The sequence below is a fragment of the Chiloscyllium punctatum genome, chromosome 9, assembly GCF_047496795.1.
Source record: "Chiloscyllium punctatum isolate Juve2018m chromosome 9, sChiPun1.3, whole genome shotgun sequence".
NCBI classification, from domain to species: Eukaryota; Metazoa; Chordata; class Chondrichthyes; order Orectolobiformes; family Hemiscylliidae; genus Chiloscyllium; species Chiloscyllium punctatum.
This window is the reverse complement of record NC_092747.1, coordinates 124,791,854-124,812,882: the sequence shown is the minus strand read 5'-3', so window position 1 is coordinate 124,812,882 and position 21,029 is coordinate 124,791,854. Positions and strand designations below refer to the sequence as shown.

The following is a 21,029-nucleotide window of genomic DNA, read 5'->3' as shown; positions in this document are numbered from 1 at the left end:
GGACCCGTGGACACAGCCTTAGAATTAGAGGGGGTAAATTCAGAACAGAAATGCAGAGACATTTCTTCAGCCAGAGAGTGGTGGGCCTGTGGAATTCATTGCCGCGGAGTGCAGTGGAGGCCGGGACGCTAAATGTCTTCAAGGCAGAGATTGATAGATTCTTGTTGTCTCGGGGAATTAAGGGCTACGGGGAGAATGCGGGTAAGTGGAGTTGAAGTGCCCAGCACCCATGATTGAATGGCGGAGTGGACTCGATGGGCCGAATGGCCTTACTTCCACTCCTATGTCTTATGGTCTTATGGACAGTCATAAAGTTTCTCTGATGTTACAGTAATTTTAATTTGGTACTGGTGTTTCAGTTCTGTTCCTCAATAGGCAAGCTGCAAACAAACTCAAATGTTTCCCTAGGGAGATGAGAGTTTCTCCAACCCTTTGAGCTGTTTAAGGGTTCAGTTATACCACATCAGTTATGTGTTTGCAGTCCTACATACTCACACAAGTTGCTTTCTCTTCAATGTGGAAAGAAGACGCAATAACAGTACACTTTGCAACCTTGAAGTACAACAGAATTTGTAATTCTTATAAGTGAAGATAGTTGCCTTTATATTTGCCATATCTTGAAGGTTAAAAAGTTTAGTATTATATTGTCTTCTTTTCATAGTATGTGCAGAAAACATGGAGAAGAACCTCAAGCAGATGGAAAAGCAGCTTCACCAGCTTGAAAAGGATTTGGAAACTTTTCCACCACCACAGGACCTGCATGACAAGTTTGTAACAAAGATGTCCATATCCTTTCAGTCAACTAAACACCTCATGGAACAATGTTTGGTTAAGTCTTACTTTCTTAATTTTCTCCTTGAAATGCATAAGCAAAGCTCCATTATCACGGATCTTAGTCATTTTGTAAACTTAAGACACCTTTATATGTGAGTGAATGAATGAATGACTATGATAACACTGGAATATTATAAAGGAATTTAAAAAATTGATTTATCTTATAGAATAATGGTAGTTCTATTTGGTCTAAAGAGGATTTACAAGTAAAGTACAATTCAATACTAATTCCATTTTAAGCTTTAAATGTTACAGCATAATCACCAGGCATGTCCATGATGTATCCAATGAAGTGAATTACAATAACTGTTGTTGATCCCCTTTTTAATTTGAACTGATTCAAGTGAAAGTAGACCAGCACTCGAATCTTTTATTTAAGCAGTTTAAAAGTTAGTCTATTTTAAGCTATTGGTGAAGTTTGTTTAAGAAGTAAGAGATAAGACTATTAACTAGAATTACAGACACTATAATATTAAAAAGTACCAATAAGACAAAAGCATAGTTATGAAAGGAAGGTCACAGTAATTCTCTGCAATATATCATAGGGTCCTGTTGTTTGAATTTCATGTTGTTGAAATGAAGAGGTGAAAAGCTGAAGCCAAATTCGGCAGCTACAATGATTTCTGTAGTTGAATAGCTCATGTTTTCTTGCGCAGGTAGGTAGGCCAGCAAAAGAGCAGATTTTAGAGGGAGAGAAGATTCCTTGCCATTCATCAGTTCAATGGTTCTGACACTTTCACACCGTCTGAATTTCCTTCAATAGAACAATATTTGGTTTCTGATAAAATTAATTTACCCTAAATTTAAAACTATTGTCCCAAAAATATTGTAATCTTATAGACCCCATGTTTCAAAGAGTAGTAATGAAAAACTGATGACTCAGTAAAGAATTCACTTCTGTTGAACTCAGATTCCAATTGATTAAGTGATATAACATAAACAATTCATGGAGAAAATCGTGCTGGTGCTTTGTAAATTTGCTGAGTATTGTAGCTTTCAAATTAATCGTGTTCAGATCAGTGGATCAGTGCTATATTTATTTGACAATATTTAACAAAAGAGACCGATCTCTAACAAAAATAGACAAGCAAAGATAATTGGAAAGCAACTCTATCAACAGAAGTCAGAATAGACTCAGAAATACAAAATACTGCCTGAACTGCTGTGCTCTTCCAGCACCACTAATCCAGAATACAAAAAGGATGTCTAGTTTAGTGGAACAATTCATCATCCTTAAAAGTGGCTTTATATGTACACTTCTGGCTACTTTCATCGCAATAAATAGATTGGGAGGGTGAAAAATATAATGTGATCCAAGCTGCACTTGGTCAACAATCATTTATTAATGACCAGAACAACATTGTCATGCTTAATATTTTGGGCAATATTGAAAATGATATAACATATTTGGCTAATTTTATACAACATGAAACATTAACTAAAACAAAATTTAGTTCATTTGTTTTGAATGGCATAACTTATATGTTTTAATTAAAATGGGCAGAAAATGAGAGAAATCAGCAATTGCAAATTTCATTGTTATAAGTGTAGGATATCTTTACCTAATTATGTATCTATAATGTTGAATGTAATGGCTAGGTGCTTTTAAATGTGTAATGAGGGACATAAATGTACTTTATCATGACAATTTTAACTTTGCCATTCTTCATTGGTAGCTCCTTGATCTATGATACATTATTCCAGTTTATGGGGTCCACAGATGCAGTCAGTTTTTTTTTTAATCTCATGATTTTTTTCATAGTTACCGACTAAGTAACTTAAGGAGTGAAGTTTTTTGTTTATAAACTTTAGCTTTTTCTTACATTGCATAAAATAATTGTTTTGTCCTGTGCATGATATAGGATTTAGGAAGTACAGAGTTAAGCGACTTCACCCCAACGGATCAGGTCTAAGCTCTACATTCTTGCCACGTCCAGTCATAAATCATGGTGGACAATCAAACAGTTCACTGGAGGAGTAGGCTTCCTAAATATCCCATATTCTATGATGGAAGAGCTGAGTCCATCATTGCCAAAGGTAAGGCTGAAGCATTGATAGCAATCTTCAGTCAGAAATGGATGATTCATCACGACCTCCTCCACAGGTCTCCAGAATCACAGATATCAGTCTTCAGCCAATTCAATTCTCTCCACACGATATCAAGAAACCTTTGGAGGCAGTGGATACTGCAAAGGCTATGGGGCCTACAACATTCCCACAATATAATTGAATACTTGTGCTCTAGAACTTTCCACATTCCTAGCCAAGCTGTTCCTGCACAGCTACAACATAGTATCTACCTGACAATTTTGAAAAATTGCCCAGGAAGAGTCTGTACACTAAGGCAGGACAAATCCAATCTGGCCAATTCCTGCCCTATCAGTCTATTTGCAATCATCAGGAAAGTGATGGAAGGTGTTAACCACAGTGCTATCACGCTGCACCTGGTCAGCAATGACTACTCAGTGACATCCAGTTTGGCTTCCACCAGGGCCACTCAGCTCCTGGCCTTATTACAGCCTTGGTTCAAACATAGACAAAAGCTCTGAGTTCCACGGGTAAGGTGAGAGTGACAACCCTTGACATCAAGGTTGCATTTGACTGAGTGAAACATCAAGAAGCCCTAGCCAAACTGGAATCAGTGGGTATCACAGGGCAAACTCTTTGCTGGCCGAAGTCATACCTGGCATTTAAGAAAATGGTTGTGGTTGTTAGAGAGCAGTCATCTTAGCTCCAGGACATCTCTGCAGGACCACTTCAGGGAGTGTCCTAGCCTCATCTGTTTTCAGCTGCTCCATCAGTTCATCCATCTATCATAAGATCAGAAGTGGGGTGTTCATTGATGATTGCACAATGATCAGCACCATTCGTGACTCCTCAGATATTGAGACAGGCCATGTCTAAGTACAACAAGATCTGGACAATATCCAGACTTGGGCTGACAAGAAGCAAGTAAAATTCATGCCACATAAATACCAGGCCATGGCCACCCAACAAAAAAAAACATCTTCAAATATCATAGACTACACTAATGCAAACTTATAGTGAATGTCACAGGTCGACAGTGTGGTCTTCCAATGTGAAATGTAAATCTGAAATGCTAAACCCTTGATTAAATTAAGTTAAATGGTGCAGATAATACAACAATCATGAATGCTTGAGGTTATAATTTTTAATCTGATTTCTTGGACAGTAAGAACTCGGTACCCATTTTGACTTCCATACATGGTTTTTGGTTAAAGCACATACAGTGTGTTTGGCTCATGCTGTATGTGTGACACTGACATAACACAGTTCCCCACTGCAACTGTCCATTCCCTTTACTGTTTAATACTCAGAACCATGATAAGCTGCCTGCCTGTCCTGATGCATTTCTAATGTATGCCACAGAGGCTGACAGCCTGTAACCTAGCACTGAACAGCCTGTGCAGCGAAAAGCAATGTAAGGCACACCTCCAAGTCAGTGTAAAGTTGGTAAGTGTTGTAGAATCTAACTTGGAGCCATGAGATGTATCCTATGTAAATGCATGTGTGTCCTGCATGCAAAGCAAATGGCAGAGATGCACGATTTGTAGGTGTTCTTGGGTTCCAAAAGGAAGTCCTGAAGGGCTAAAGTGGTGTGCGAATTGGTTAAAGAAAACTATGATGATATAGTGTGGCTGGTGGTTTGCTGATAGCAACCTGTGTAGATGAGGGGTGGAAGAGAATGATGTCCATGGAGCATGAAGGTTTATTCTGATGAAGACTGCATTGGATGAAGTACCAAAGGTTCAAATGATGAGTTGTTGCCTCCAAGCAACTACTGTGGCTTTCATGTCAGGAATTAGCGCTGAATAATTTCTCAGGAAAGGACAAGAGAATTAGAAGCATAGATTTGAGGAGATATGGGTTAGTAATGAGATTTAATTGTATGGGAATGAGGTAGTTACTGTTCAGTAGTTAGATTCTGAACTCACCATTGCAACCTGAAGAGCAATGTTTTTCTATTTTTGCTCATTTTTTCCACATTTCTCACCTCTCCCACGCCACTGACAGTTAGGGAAAATTCCACCCAATGTATCCTTACCTATGGAAATAGTTCAAGTCTTAAGAAACATGGTGAAAAATTCACTTACCCAGTTATTCACCTGATAAAGCAGCAAAATCTAACTCACTGTTTTGGAAGGTTTAAGTCTGGTTTATGGGTTTTTTTTCTTTGTGGTTCTGCTACTGTTATGCTAACTAGTACAAAGCTCAATTCACTGATTCTCCCCCATAATGGCTAACCTACATTTGGTCCCGGTCCAGCAATGTCACTTTTGACATATTCTTTCTTGTTGTGCAAATTTCACTGTGGCCTTGCTAGCTTTTCTGTTCGATAATCCTCTCCAGCATTGCCATTCTCCAGTATCTCTGAAGTTCTCTAAAACTGGCCTCTTGCCCATGCCTGACTTCAATTGCTCTACCATTGATGGCTGCAATTTCAGCTATCAAGGTTCTAAACTCCACAATTTCTTCTAAATCTCTCTCCTTCTTGAAGATATTCTTGAAAATCTATATCTTTACCCATGCTTTTAGGCTATATCTCTTTAAGTGCCTTGGAGTAAATTATTGTTGACGATCTATTCTTGATGTATCATGATACTGTTTCTTTCTTTCTGTTATAAATACTGTGGTGTTAAAGACAGGTCATTTTACAGTAAACGTCCCAGTTTGTTTTGAAGCAAACTGGCTAGGAATATGGTTCGGCACATCAGATATCAGAGGGATTTAGCAAGACATTCAACTTAAATGCAAAACAAGGATGGGTCTTATTTAAATATATGTCTGATTAACATATGATTGCAAAGGATATTCAACCTCCTTATTCCAGTCAAATTATGGTAATGCATTCTTCTGATAACTGAGTAGTGAACATTGTTAAATCATAAGAATGGATATGTTTTTGAGGTAGTGATGCATATCAAAATGATGTAGTGATATCAGTCATGTGCAAGAGAGTGTAAAGAAAAGATGGAATAGTCTGCACAAGAGTGAAATGTACTTGCAGGGTCAATAACAGTTTCCAGAAACACACAGGAACCAGACAATAGTGACTCTAGGTAAGGGTGAACTGTTATACGCCAAAAATTATCAGTAGAGATAAGAACGGAACATTTTCCAAAGTGTAAAATAAAACCTGAATCATGAGGTTTATGACAATGTAAAACAAATTTGAAGTTATTTGAGACAAATATATAGGCCAGAGACACTCTGTGGGTATTCAACAAATAACCAAATTAAGATTAGTGCCTGCAGCCTTGTGTCTTACATAGGATACATTTCATGGCTCCAAGTTTATTTACAGCACTTTATATTCTTGATTTTTCTGCATTTTCTAATTTGTCTGTTTTGATTTGCCAAACAGAGCCTGCTACACATGTTATGTGTTACTAGCCCCTGTCACTCCCCAGTCTTACTTACTGGGTTCCAATGCACAGTTATCTCCGATTCCCAGCCTCGGTTATTGATTTCCAAGCCCACCAGCATCTTACTTCACTTACTGACTGCCAACTCTTACCATTCTCTGGTCTCAGTTCTCTTGACAAGGAGGGTGGTGGAGGGAAAGGGAAATGGCATGGAAAAGGAGAAATAGCTGGGGGAGCAGGGTGAGGCAAATGCAAATTGTAAACTGAGAGGAGACAACATACCCAGGATGGAGCAATAACACAGCGTGCGAAGGGGTGAAAAGGAGGCATGAAGGAAGAAACAGTGTGGAAAGAAGGAAGGCAATAAGGGAGGCATAGAGGTTAGGAGAAGAGCAATTGCATGAGGGAAATTGTCAGTGTGACCTGGGACATATGATATTGGTAAGGAATGATAGGGGTGGATGGAATGGGAAATGACACAGGAAGAAGAGGTGGAATGGGGAATAGAACAAAGATGATATGAGAGGGATGAAATAAATGAGATGGGTGTGATGTGGATTGGAAAGGATGAAGTGGCATGGATTAGGGATTTTACAGACGTATCGTTGCAATAAAGATACTAATTTCAACGCAGATGCTTTAGTGGTCTCTGTTGATTTGGTTCACATTGCAGTTTAACTCCATGGTCATAACTGTTTATTTTCTTTCTTCCAAGAAGGAATTATGAAGAGTATAACCGCTATAAATTTTACAGCATGCCATTGTTCCTTTTCACTTATCCATTTACTGGTTAATAGATCTGTTCAATAGATTAGAGTCTGAGCCACATACTGTCTTCTAGTGAAATAAAAGAAGATTGTGCAAGGATGATGATTATAAGCTTAAACCAAAACACTAACATAAAACTAAAATGCAACAGAGAATTCATGCTTTAGTTCAGTGCTTGCTATAAATTGTTCTGATCTTAGGACAATGAAGGCACAGTAGGATTGTATAATTTTTTGGGGATTCTGCAGAGACTTCACTCATGACTAAAACAGTTAACCGATGTTTGTCAGAAGCATTGTTCACACTTAAGCAATGTGGAACAATTGACTGATGCACATTTAATTTTCTCCCATTTCTTTTTGAGCCAAAGTCGGCTGTTTTGACTTTATGTTTCGTTACCGATGTAGTTCATCAGTTTTATTGAGGACACCTCCGTGTTGGTTCACATTCTGAGTATCAAGTCTATTCAGACATTTTTTTCTTACCATTGCATTGAACAAGCCTGCCGAAATGCTAGCCTAAGTTGGTTATGACAGGTTTGCTGATGACCTTGAAGCTCCAAGTCTTGAACACTAAATCTTAATCCACTATTGAGAGGATTCTATGTGATCAGAAATGATTGAGTTTTCAGCTCCCCTGAAGATGAATACAGAGGCAGAGAGCCCCTAAATTTATTCGTACTAGGCCATGTTTGTTTCAAGGCATTGATCCTAGCTCCTGCTATCTTCTGGGAAGAGAATTACCCTTGTCTCATCACAGCCTCCAGCATCAATGAAGTAAGGTAAGTGCCAGCTACCAATTACTCTGTAACATTTCTCCTTCCTCTGATAGAGTGGCAGGCGTTTTTACAATCAGTGGATTTCATCCATAGAGCAGGCAACAGTCTTAGTGATGGCTGCTTTGAATGTCCAAATAAGCCTCATTTTTGCCTGGCTCCCCTCTGTTCCAGACCCACCGACTCTGAATGGAAGGTAATTGTCTTCAAACCAATTCAGGGCTCATCCCTGAGAAAACCAGGACTTCTAGCATTTACCCATTGATAGTGAGTTCAAAAGGAAACCTGACTCCTATTTCCTAGTTCCATAATGATAATTCAGAAACTGTCCTTCAGATGAGATGTTGAATCGAGGCCCCCCGCTCTGATTCTCGTGGTACAGTTGAATGTTTAAAAAATTATGTAAGATTAAAATGGTGCTTGCAAAGCACAGCAGGTCAGGCAGCATCCAAGGAGCAGGAAGATCAGGGCTTCCTGATGAAGGGCTTTGCCCGAAATGTCGATTTTCCTGCACTTTGGATGCTGCCTGACCTGCTGTGCTTTGACAGCACCATTCTAACCTTGACTCTAATCTGCAGCATCTGTAGTACCCACCTCTGCCTAAAAAACTATACAGTCCATTTTAAATTTTGTCAATTCCTCCAGAGTCCTGACTAGTACATCTCCCTTAAGTAACATCATAAAGATTACAAAAGTTGGCTGCTTATTCCAGTACTTTCTATCACAACTTAACATGCTACTCTGACCAAAACCCTTGTAGACAGTATTGAAAGTCACCACCTACAACTCCCCGAGACCAAAGACCTACTCAGTTATTGTGCTACTAAGACATTCACATTGGGGTTTAACCTGTGTGTAGAAGTATGAATTACCATCTCTTCAAGGGATTTTCATTCTCTGTTGGGATCTATCCCCACACTTTTTGGTGCTGCTGTGAAGGTTTGAAGAAGTGTAGACTGGTGATGAAGGAAACAATTATGTTAGCTGCTGGGACTATGAGTGCACAGATGGGGAAGCTCTTGTTGCAGACTAATTTAACATGAAAGAGTGGAAGCCTTCCAATGGATGATTTTTATACTTGAGTCACTGGGTGCCATAATGGGCATATGGATGCAATCTATGATGCCCTGCACTAGGGGAATCCAGCAATCCATACAAAACCCAAAGACCCCTCTCCCTGTATGTCTGTGTCTACCGTTGAGTGAGTGTTCTGTCCAGCTTTGGCAATAAGGGCATCAGAGAACAGTATTGAAGGTTTGAGCACCATTATCTTCCTGCCGTCCCTTTCTCCCTGGTGCATACTTGGTGTCCAGGTTTCTGTCATTCCTGTGAAAGATATTTCCCTTCATTGACACGGGGCCCAAAATCAGAGAGCCTGTCTGATTTCCAACAGAAGCCTTCCTGGGTCTGAAGGTTCACCAAGAAATCAAGAGCATACAACAACTTGGGAAGCATTCCATTTAGCGGGGGGGTACATCTTGATTAAACTACTAAGCAATAGCGCATAGTCACAATGATGCTGGTTGCCGCGGACCAGGATATGTCTCAGATAGTCAATCCATTCTCGTGGCATGTCTTCTGGAACAGGTTGCCACTCTGTTCTACCCTGGTTACAGCAGTGAGTTGTTTACAAAATCTTTCCTTTAGAGGTCATGTTGTGGCTGTACAGGACATTGGTTTGGCCATTTTTTGAATACTGCATGTGATTCTGGTCTCCCTGCTACAGGAAAGACGTTTTGAAACTTGAAACGGTTCAGAAAGGATTTACAAGGATGTTTCCAGGATTGGAGGGTTTGAGCGATATGGAGAGGCTGAAAACGCTGAGGCTGTTTTACCTGGAGCCTCAGAAGCTGAGGGGTGACCTTATAGAGGTTTACAAAATCATGAGGGTCATGGATAGGGCAAATGGACAAGATCTTTTCCCCAGGGCTGGGGAGTCCAAACCTAGAGGGCATAGGTTTAAGGTGAGAGGGGAAAGAAGTAAAAGGGAAACCTTTTCACACAGAGGGTGATGTGTGCATGGAATGAGCTGCCAAAGGAAGTGGTGGAGGCTGGTACTGTCACAACATGTAAAAGACATTTGGATGGATGTAAAAATAGGAAGGGTTTAGAGGGATTTAGGTTAAATGCTGGCAAATGGGATGAGATTAATTTAGAATATCTGGTCGGCATGGACAAGCTGGACCCAAAAGTCTGCTTCTGTGCTGTACATCTCTATGACTCTAAGATAATACCAAATTTTGTCCCATTTCATTTTTTTTCATTTACATTACTATTCTGTTCAAAGCTGTCTGTAGACTTCCTTGAATTTGTATTGAATTTATTGTTACGTGTACTGAGGCATAGTGAAAACCTTTGTCTTGTGAGCAATACAGGCAGATCACAGAGTTAAGTAGCGTAGATAAGCAAATAATAGGTAAACAGCAGCAGAAACCAAAACACAGGGACAGGTGAATGCTAAGAGTTTGTGAGTCAATTTAGTATTCTCACAACAGTAGGGTAGAAACTGTTTCAAAACCAGCTACTGCATGTGTTCAGGCTTTTGCACCTTCTCCTTGATGGTAGAGATTGTCGAAAAGCATTGTCAGGATGGATCTTTGAGAACACTCGCGGCCTTTCCTTGACAGCGCGCCTGCTAGATGGATTCTATAGATGGAAGATTGGCCTTTGTGATTGTCTGGGCCGAGTTCACCACTCTCTGTAACCAACTCCAATCTTGAATGATACAATTACCAGGAAGAGATACATCCAGACAGAATGCTCTCGATGGTGCACCTATAAAAGTTGGCAAGGTATTCGCTGTCATGCCTAAGGAAGAAGAGACGTTGTTGGGTCTTTGTAACCACATGAAGAGTCCAAGAAAACTTGTTGTTGATGATCACTCCCAGGAGCTTAACACTCTCCACTCATTCCACCTCTGTGTTGTTAATGTGGAGGGGGGCATGAGTAACATCCCGCCGAAAGCCAATAATGAGTTCCTTGGTTTTGCCAGCATTATGAGCTAGGTTGTTCTCAGTGCACCATTTTTACAGATCTTCCACCTCACGTCTGTAGTCTGTTTCGTCGTCATCTGAGATTCAAACAACTATGGTGGTGTCATCAGCAAACTTATAAATGGCATTAGCCTGGTATTTGGCAACGCAGCCATGGGTATTCAGCACGTACAGTAGGGGGCAAAGTATGAACCCCTGTGGGGCTCCAGTGTTGCGTGTTAGTGAGGATGAAATATTGTCCCCAATCTTCACTGATTGTGGCCTGTGGGTCAGGAAACTGAGGATCCCGTTGCAGAGAGTGGGGCTTAGTCCGAGATTACTAATCTTACCCGTACCTCCTTCAATGCTGGGATGAAGAAAGAGATATAATTGTAGTGACATAGCAGCTGACCCTATTCAAAGCTCAGGAGATGAATGTGTATCCTGTTTTGTCACCTGTACTTTATTAAGGGCTACCTCGTCAGGTCCACGCCTGCCAACAACCCACCCTCCCCTCTCGGCACCTTCCTCTGCCACCACAGGAATTGCAAAACCTGCACCCATACCTCCCCCCTCACTTCCATACGAGGTCCTAAAGGAGTCTTCCACATCTTTCACCTGCACTTTCACACACGTCATTTACTGTATCCATTGTTCCCGATGTGGTCTCCTCTATATTGGGGAGACAGGATGCCTACTCGCAGAGTGCTTCAGAGAACATCTCCGGGACACCTGCACCAACCAACCCCATCGCCCTATAGCCAAAAACTTCAACTCCCCTTCCCACTCCGCCAAGGACATGCAGGTCCTGGGCGTCCCTCATCGCCACTCCCTTACCACCCGACGCCTGGAGGAAGAACACCTCATCTTCTGCCTCGGGACCCTCCAACCCCATGGCACCAATGTGGATTTCACCGGTTTCCTCATTTCCCTCCACCCATCTTGTCCCAGATCCAACCTTCCAACTTGGCACCGCCCTCATGACCTGTCCTACCCATCCAACTTCCTTCCGACCTATCTGCACCATGCTCCCCTCTGACGTATCGCCTTTATCCCCCATCCACCTATTGCACTCTTAGCTACCTTCCCCCCAGCCCACCCACCTCCTATTTATCTCTCCATCCCCGAGGCTCCCAGCCTCATTCTTGATGAAGGGCTTTGCCTGAAATCTTGATTTTCCTGGTCCTCAAATGCTGTCTGACCTGCTGTGCTTTTCCAGCACCACACTCTTGACTTTATTAAGGGCAGTCCCTTACCAAGTTTCAATCCCCTTTGCCTTCACTGACCACATTATTGGGCCAGTATAATACCCTTGAGCAACCGTAGCGGACTCTCCATTTTGTACCCACCTCCTTTCAGGTGATCCGTTTCTGAAAACATGGTTAATATATACTGCCTCTTAAAAAATTGAATTTGTAACTTTAACAAGCTCTTAACAAGATTTTCAACAGTGCTATTTTGGCTCAATGGAGGGGCAGGGGGGGGATTTTGCTCATCCTTCCCCCACAACACACACACACCTCCAACCCTGATGATTGTTTTCTGGACTGAGATCAGCACCTTAAAATGAGCATTGTTTGGAATGAATTGCAAGTGCAATTCGTAGTGGTCTTCAAAGGCTTCTGTAAAAATCACATTGAAGAAAAATGGTTTTCTATTCTGAGATTGGTGTGAGTTGTTGATCAGGCAGCCGTGACCTGCAGATGTTGATGAGGAAGGATGGGCCGGATATTTAAATTAAGCATAGCAGGCTAGTAACCATCAGTATTTAATTATTAAAGTGCACACATTCCATTTTAAACATGTAAAATCTGTGTTCTTAAATTTCGATAATATTTTTGCAAAATTATTTTACTCATTTGAGCTTGAGCTTGAGTTTGAAACACTTGTACTTGCTGTAAGTAGAAAGTCTGTAAAGAAATTTGTTCTTGGCATGAGCTACAAGTTGCTGGTAATTATCAAAATGGCTCTTGGTCTGCTACCACGATGTGGGCTTTGTTTCCAGTAGGGTATTACTATCGATATTGCAATGCTTATGTTCAATCTTGTCACATAAGAACTAGACAGATGTTGGTAACATTCTCTGATACACTGATGATGTAATAGGCTTGTCTCTTAAAGGAACTTAAAGGATCTCATTTTAACTGTAGATGTAATATAAGTCTTAGCTTGTTCAGCTCCTTATTACAGAGGAGTACCATGGCAGTGAAGAGATCAGGAATTTTCTGCACACGGGAAGTACTTCCAGGCTTCATCCCTCTCATCCCAAGCTTTCAATTGCAGTCTGATCTCCCAGCCTATATAACTGACCTTCCAAACCAGTTTCCCTCAGTTTGATGTGATCCTGTCATGCATGCTGTCACTTGAGAGTTTACTCTGCTTTGCTCCCAAATATGAACTTAAAAAGAAGACATCCTCATGATGACAATGAGGTTACCTGTGAAACTTTGAAGCTTCCCTCTTCTCCCAGCAAGCTCAGAAAACAAACCAGTGCACATACCACTGAATCTTGAAGACAATGCCAGGATTTTCCTGATAGAGTTTCCATTCCACCATTGCCATCATGGCCTTTGAGCTTTGACCCCAAGATCTTATTCTTTCACTCCACTGGGGATGACAGCCTATGGTTTGGAACCTGAGTTAAGTGTTTGCCCTGATTTAGATGCGTAATTTTCCAGCTACACTTGTAACAACATTTGAGTTTCATTCAGCCATAATTCACATTTAAACATTAAGGTTTTCAAATAAATTGAATGCATAAATCATTATCTTTCATAAAAAGATTTTTTTGTTTATTTTGAAGAATTAAATGTACATTGTTTAGCATAAGACCCCCCAACCCCAAACCCCAAAACCCCTGGCTGCATATATTTGATAATTGTTTAAAGAAGCAAGCAGCAGTCTATCTCATCTTTTATTTATTAAGCAATTAACTAAATAGTTTAACTCTGCAGTCAGCAGCTTATTGCTCAAATCACTTGTAGCAGCCAAACTCTCTCAACATAAACTTAGTTCAAGTCAGATCAAGGAAGAAAATCTTTTTCTTTGAAAGAATATTCTTGTCACACAGTCCTGCAATCATTAAGAGTGCAAGGCATAAAGCCTTGACATTGAAATTTTTTTAAAAGGTTACAGTATTTTATTGCAGCAGTATGCAGAGGTATGATGTGGATTCAGACTGATATCACTGAGACTCCACCTCAGGGGAAGAATCAGCTCATAGACACCCCCTGCTCAGAACAGTATTTCTGGAGTCAGTGAAAGTAGGTCATCTTGTCTGCTTCCTTGTTGGTATTCCTGGGAAAAGAAAAGACGTAATTTACTATGAAGAAAATAAATTGCATGGTAAAATTGTAATGCTTGAAAGAAGTGTTGGTAAAAGGTTAGTATAGGATGGCTTGTGTTTGAATCATTTTGGGCTTCTCCTTTATGAAGAGCATTTTATGATCTGAGCACCATCTTTAAAAATTAATTAATATAAGAATGGCACTCAACTTCATTTTATTCATTTGTCTGCTCATATTTATTGTTGTCTTATTGAGTTCACCGGATTGATGATAGCAAACTCAGACAGAGCAGAAACTAAGTAAAACCATGCCAGGGACTGAAATTAACAAAACATTAAAACTACATGAGGAGTTGATGACCTGGGTGAGTGATTGTATCCCTGATAGTATCAGGCTCCCTAACACTTTCCATTTACTTAAAACACTTGTCACAAGTTAACAGGTTCAAAATTATAACTTTTTAAAAATGCGCCTTTGAGGTACCCATTAATATTTTCCATCAATTTTGTCCTTTAGAATAAGCTGCAGTTTCCTTTCTTCATACTATTTTAATGGAAAGACATTCTTTTTATTCTTCTTCTGCACCAATATTAGCAACATGACATGCCCTACCAAAAGAACACACACATTTACAAAGCGCTCTGTCAATACATTAATTTGAGTCAAGAGCAGAATCTTCTGCTTGTTGGTGGTGAGCTTGGAGGTGGGAAGGTTATAACATTGGGCAGGATAGAGGCTACCGTGAAGACAGTCATCTCTTTAGCTCCACCTGAACTAAGTCCTGGGTAGAAGACCCATGGTCAAGCTTCAAAGCCTGCTTCCCATTAAGACCTTTAAGTGGCTACTTAATGATGAGTCAGGGCCTTATGCCACCATTAGTATTAATCCTCTAGTAGGCATGTCTGTTGCTATCCAGCATAAAAAGCAGCTAAAACTGTGTGGTCAGCTTGTTATCTTAGGAGGCAAGGGAAGGTGGTGAGGGAGATTTCCCAACAGACTTTATATTGAGGAGAGGGCTGAGCCAACTAAGAACCGTTCCTGCCCTTGCTGCTGGTCCCCACACCCATCTCTGCATTACTCCCACAGTCCTGCACACATTATTTACCTGTGGCCAGGATCACTTCCTCATCTTGGCACTCTGGAAGATGTTTCTCCTGCAGCTACCGCTACCTCCAGCTGTGCTGCCGTGCGTAAGTTATGCCAGCCGCTCATTGGCCAAAAGAGTCTCATTTGGTGAGATCTCTACACTGGGATCTTGATTCCTAGGGGAGGCTCTATAGTGTTCTTGCCAATGCCTGATTGGTTTGTGGTTTGTTGTACCTTGCTGAAGAGAGGCAGGGCAAACCTCCCACCAGCTCTCTATCCATTAGGGCAAGAACCCCACACCTCAGCAGGATTTCACCCATGGATTCAATTACGGCATAGAAGAACTTTAGAACTTAGAATCCCTACAGTGTGGAAACAGGCCCTTTGGCCCAGTAAATCCACACCGACCCTCCAAAGAGTAACCCATCCTGACCCATTCCCTTGTTTCTCTACATTTCCCCTGACTAACGCACCTAACATTATGGGCAATTTAGCATGGCCAATCCACCTGCACATCTTTGTGATTGTGGGAGGAAAGCGGAGCACCCTGAGGAAACTCATGTAGACACAGGGAGAATGTGCAAACTCCACACAGACAGTTGCCCGAGGCTGGAATTGAACCTGTGTCCCTGGTGCTGTGAGACTGCAGTGCTAACCACTGAGCCACCATGCAGCTCCTGAAGAAATTCACTTGGCCCATTGTGTCTATACCGGCTCCCTTGGATGTTCCAGTTGGTCCTATTCCCCACCCTTTCCCCATAATTGTACGTATTAATTTGTTTTAAATATCCATTCGAGTTCTTCTTGAAAATACTGATCTTGCCCACTCTGCTGACCTCATGGACAATGAGTTCCTAGTCATTGTCACAATTGCATAAAATCATTGTTTGTCTCATTCTCCCTGCATCTCTTGATTGAAACCTTGTCTGTGTTCTCTAGTCATTGCAAGGATGAGCTCTTTCAGTCCTTCAGTGGAATTCAGACATTTTCATTATGGAATTCTGCCCTTTGAAATGTTTCCGCAGAGGTGTAATTAGAATATATTGCAGTTTACATTTGAAAAAAAATGGTGCAATTGAGCTTATGGACTCAACAACTGAAAGGGAACAGATTTGTTATTGATTCTGGTGCTGGCATTGTGTGTGTATTTTGTGTACCTCTGTTAACCTGCGCAGTGTGTTGATGTGTGGTTTTGTCCTGCGAGATTGTAATAATTAAATCATAAGATGGAAATTGAATAACCAACCAGAGGGCTGGAATTAATTCTCCCTGTCCACTTCCAAGCTTAGAAAGGCAACATTACTTTTTATTGAAAAAGAAATTAGACATCCCTTACTGTTTTTGTTGGTCAGTGATAAACACTTGCCCCTAGTTCAATGTATAAATATTTTTGGATAAAGAACCAAGCAGGCAAAAATGTGAAATACTTTGTATTTTAATAACAATTCTACTGTATATTGTTATTGTAAAGCTAACTAACTGTGAATAATCTAAATGTAATCAATTTCAACTATTGTTACAGTAATGATTTAAACAGCTTTCATTCATCTAAGAAAGAGAGCACTCTGGAAATAGCTGCTCTGGTGAGTAATTTGTGGCAGTCCATTGAGCATACATAATATTACAACTTGTTGCAAAAGTTTATTTTCTAGGTAGAGGAAATCTATATTAGGTCAATATTGTCATAGCAGTTTGCACACAAATGTTTGAAGATGATGGGACAGATTAGCAAAACAGTTAATGATCCTGAGATTGAAAACATAGAGGCATTGATAACAAAGAAAGGTTGGTGTAAGCCTATACAGAATGCTGATTCCATCCCAACTGGAGTATTGGACTGGACGTTACAAATTCAAGTTTGGCTGTACCCTAGTGGCTCATTTCACCACACGTCACCAGTATCTCAGAAGGCAACATGGTGTAAAAATTGAACGTGTTCTCACCGTTTTTTAAAAAAAACATTAACAAGCTTGTACTCATTAAAGACCCAGGTGTGAGTAATTTTTAATCGCCCATTGAATTTGTTTGGGTATATTTGTACTGTGTAATATGTGTAGTTATTGGAATGGGAAGTTTCAAGCAGAGGAATGTGTGAGGGAACTTCCAGGAGCAGGTGGTGTTGGTGAGGGAATGGCACTGAACCAGGTATCTGAACTACTTGTGCTGAGACCTCCAGCTACAAGCGGTGACTATGAGGAGGAGTGCCAAGCAGAGAAGCTGGAATAGGTAAATGCATCTTTTCTGGGGAGATAGTAGTGTTGGGTGAAGGAATCCACATGGGTTAAAGAGTCAGATAGTCAAAAAATTTCCTCAACGAGATTTAAACCACAGGGTAGCTCCACATAAGTACTGTGTCTTCCATTTTTCACTTTTAATTTCCCTTCAATTTTGTGATGATCTGATGCCAGTAGAATAAAAGGATCTCTGTTCCATGACCCTCAGGGGTGTGTGTGTGTGTTCAAGTTTTGTCTTTCAGATGTGAAAGCTTTGGATTAAGGGCTGAAGAGATTTACTAGCATCGTTGCAGGAATGAGTCTGAGGTATTTGGATAGGCTAGAGAAGCTGGCTTTGTTCTCTTTAGAACATAGATGGCAAAGAAGAAACTAGATTAGAATGATTAAGATCATGAAAGCCATAATCTAGAGAGAAATTGCTGATAAAAAGCAGACACAATTTTAAGGTGGGAGAAAGTGAGGTCTGCAGATGCTGGAGATCAGAGTCGAAAGTATGTTGCTGGAAAAGCACAGCAGGTCAGGCAGCATCCAAGGAGCAGGAAAGTCGACGTTTTGGGCCAGACCTGTTCATCAGGAATGAGGCTGGGAGCCTCCGGGGTGGAGAGATAAATGGGAGGGGGGTGGGGCTGGGGAGAAGGTAGCTAAGAGTGCAATAGGTGGATGGAAGTGGAGGTAAAGATGATAGGTCAGAGAGGAGGGTGGAGCGGATAGGTGGAAAGGAAGATTGACAGGTGGGACAGGTCATGAGGATGGTGCTGAGCTGGATGGTTGGAATTGGGGTAAGGTTGGGGGAGGGGAAATGAGAAACTGGTGACGACCGCATTGATACCATGGGGTTGAAAGGTCCCGAGGTGGAAGATAAGGCGTTCTTTCTCCAGGCCTCACATGGTGAGGAGTGGCAATGGAGGAGGCCCTGACCTGCATGTCCTCAGCAGAGTGGGAGGGGGAGTTGAAATGTTTGGCCACAGGGCAGTGGGGTTGATTGGTGAGTGTGTCCTGGAGATGTTCTCTAAAGCGTCCTGTGTGAAGACGTCCAGTCTCCCCAATATAGAGGAGACCGCATTGGGAACAACAGATACAATAAATGATATGGGTGGAAGTACAAGTGAAATTTTGATGGTTGACAAAAGGAAGCAGAGGTGACTTGCAGAAAGTCCTGCATTTACCGTGGTGAATCCACCTAACCTGTACAGTACAGGGCAATTTAGCATGGTCAATCCACCCAACCTGCACATGTTTGGACTGCAGGAGGCAATTGGAGCACCTAGCAGAAACTCACACAAACACCGAGAGAATGTACAAACTCTACATAAGCACCCAAGGCTGGAATTGAACTTAAGTCCCTGACGCTGAGAGACACCACTGCCACCCAAGCTTATATTTTTTATAAACTGCAAAATGGAACTGTGTGGTGATGTTTGAGATGGCCCTCTCTACCCCTAAACTAGCTGAATCCTGTCAGGGTTTAAATCAGTGACACTGCAGATTGCAGTTGTAATGGTCTGCATATGAAGTCTTTACATCACCACATTGAGGAATTGAGAAGGATCTAAGTGATTCCCCAAATTGGGGTCACATTAGTGACGCGTGTATCTTGAGACTTCTACACCATTCCTGGTTGGCTGTTTTCAGATTGTCATTCACCAACATCTTAAACAAATGAACAAGGAGCAGGAGCATGCCATGCAGCCTTTCAATCTGTCACTTAATAAGGTCATCATTAATCTGATTGTGCTCACAAATCCACGTTCCTACCTTTCCCTAATAACTTTTCACCTCCTTGCTGACCTAGACTTGCTCACCTCTGCTTCTACTGCATTTTCAGGAAGAGTTCCAAAGACTCATGACCTCTGTGAGAAAAAAATATCACCCGATCTCTATTTAAATGTGTGACCACTTATTTTTAACAAGTGAGCCCTAGTTTTGAATTCCCCATAAGAGGAAACAGTCTCTTCATGTCTAGTCTATGTGTTTCAATTAAGTTGCCTTTTACTCTTCTAATCATATGCTAATAAAGCATAGCCTGTTCAACTTTTCTCATAAGACCATCCTGTGGTCTTCTCTAAATGCATTTCACCTTTCCTTGAAGAAAGTGATCAATATTGTAATCCAGGTGCGCTATTTATCATTAAAGAATAATCTCCAAGGCTTTGTATTCAATTTCTTTTGCGATAAATGATAACATTCTATTTGCCTTTACTATTTATTGCTGTAGCTGCATAATAATGTTTTGTGATTCATGCACTAGGTCACTCACTCAGATCCCACTCCATCTCAGAGCTCTTCAATCTGAACAAATTGTCCAGAGGCCGTCCTTTTTGGAAATATTAATTCTTAGAAGGGAGAGCAATGGAAATTCCTTTAAAAACAGAGGATTTTTACTATCTTTAAAAAATGTTCTCAGTCCTTAAATGTGGTGTTAGATGTTACCTGGTGTCTGCACCTGGGCTAAAATGATAGCTTCTTAATTAGAGAGAGGATTAGATTAGATTCCCTACAGTGTGGAAACAGGCTCTTCGGCCCAACAAGTCCACACCGACTTTCCGAAGAGCAACCCACCCAGACCCATTTCCCCCTGCATAACCAATTCACCTAACCTGCACATCTTTGGACTGTGGGAAGAAACTAGAGCACCGTAGGAAACTCATGCAGACACGGGAGAATGTGCAAAGTCCACACAGGTAGTTGCCCGAGGTGGGAATTGAACCCTGGTTCCTCGCACTGTGAGGCAGCAGTGCTAACCACTGAGCCATCGTGCTGCCCAAAAGGATCAAGGGTTAAAAGCAGAAGAATGGGGTTGAGAAACATAATGATCAAATTGCAGAGCAGTCAGTGGACTGAAAGGCCTAAATTCTGCTCCCATATCTTATGTGGGTGCCCACTTGGGAAGAGGGGTTACAATGCTGTTACTTATTAGGTTGGAGGTAAGATTTATGCCCCAACAGAGCAAGAGTCCAATCTCTGAGAGCTGCCAGGCAGTCAGGTGGCTGGCAACTAATTGGTCCCAGCAGGAGCAGTTGTCAATGCTAGAAGTACAGGCAGACCCCAGCGAAGATAATCACTGGAGCTGGAAACCACGGCAACTGAGGAGGAATTTTGGAATGTCAGGCTGGCAGCCCTGGCATGTGAGATTGGAGTCTGAGTTTGTGAATCCAATGGTGCAAGGTAAAGTGGAAAGTGTGATTTTGGGATGAGTTTGTACCAGTGGGAACAGGGAAACAAGATGAAATTCACTACTACATCCATGCACCCACCCTCTACTTTCCCAAGACTAGCCTGTACAGCTTCAGTTGCTGATTTCCACATGGTATGAGCCACCCCCATCCAATGAAGTAATTGTGGGACTGGCACAGCTATAGCAGGGCTGAGAGGAAGTCCTGTTTGGCCACTTAATGCATTCAATTAGCCCAAAAGACAAGCGGATGCCTTTATTTTTCCTCCAACCCTGGTAATTTTTCATTCTTCAAGGGGAATGTGGAAAATCTAGCCATGAAAACTCTCTGAGCCTAGTCTTGAAGTGTTATTATGATATTGATGTTTGTCTTTTTCTCACATTCCAACAAGGATGCACAAGAGAAAAAATTTGGGGTGAATGTAAACTATAAAAATTATAAGCACATCTGTTTATTTCTCATGCTTTCTCTCTTTAAGGTCATAGTGACTACATATTTCCTTAACAGTAGATC

At 41.3% G+C, this 21,029-nt stretch overlaps 1 protein-coding gene across 3 annotated transcripts in view; it reads left to right on the top strand.

Annotated features, from left to right (window-relative positions):
- Window positions 1-21,029, top strand: part of LOC140481653 (protein diaphanous homolog 3-like) — a 604,739-nt gene that overhangs the window by 488,683 nt on the left and 95,027 nt on the right. For all 3 annotated transcript variants that reach the window (XM_072578185.1, XM_072578184.1, XM_072578186.1), the window contains exon 23: window positions 662-787. In XM_072578185.1, coding sequence (XP_072434286.1) covers window positions 662-787 — 126 coding nt within the window. The remainder of the gene's footprint in view (window positions 1-661; window positions 788-21,029) is intronic.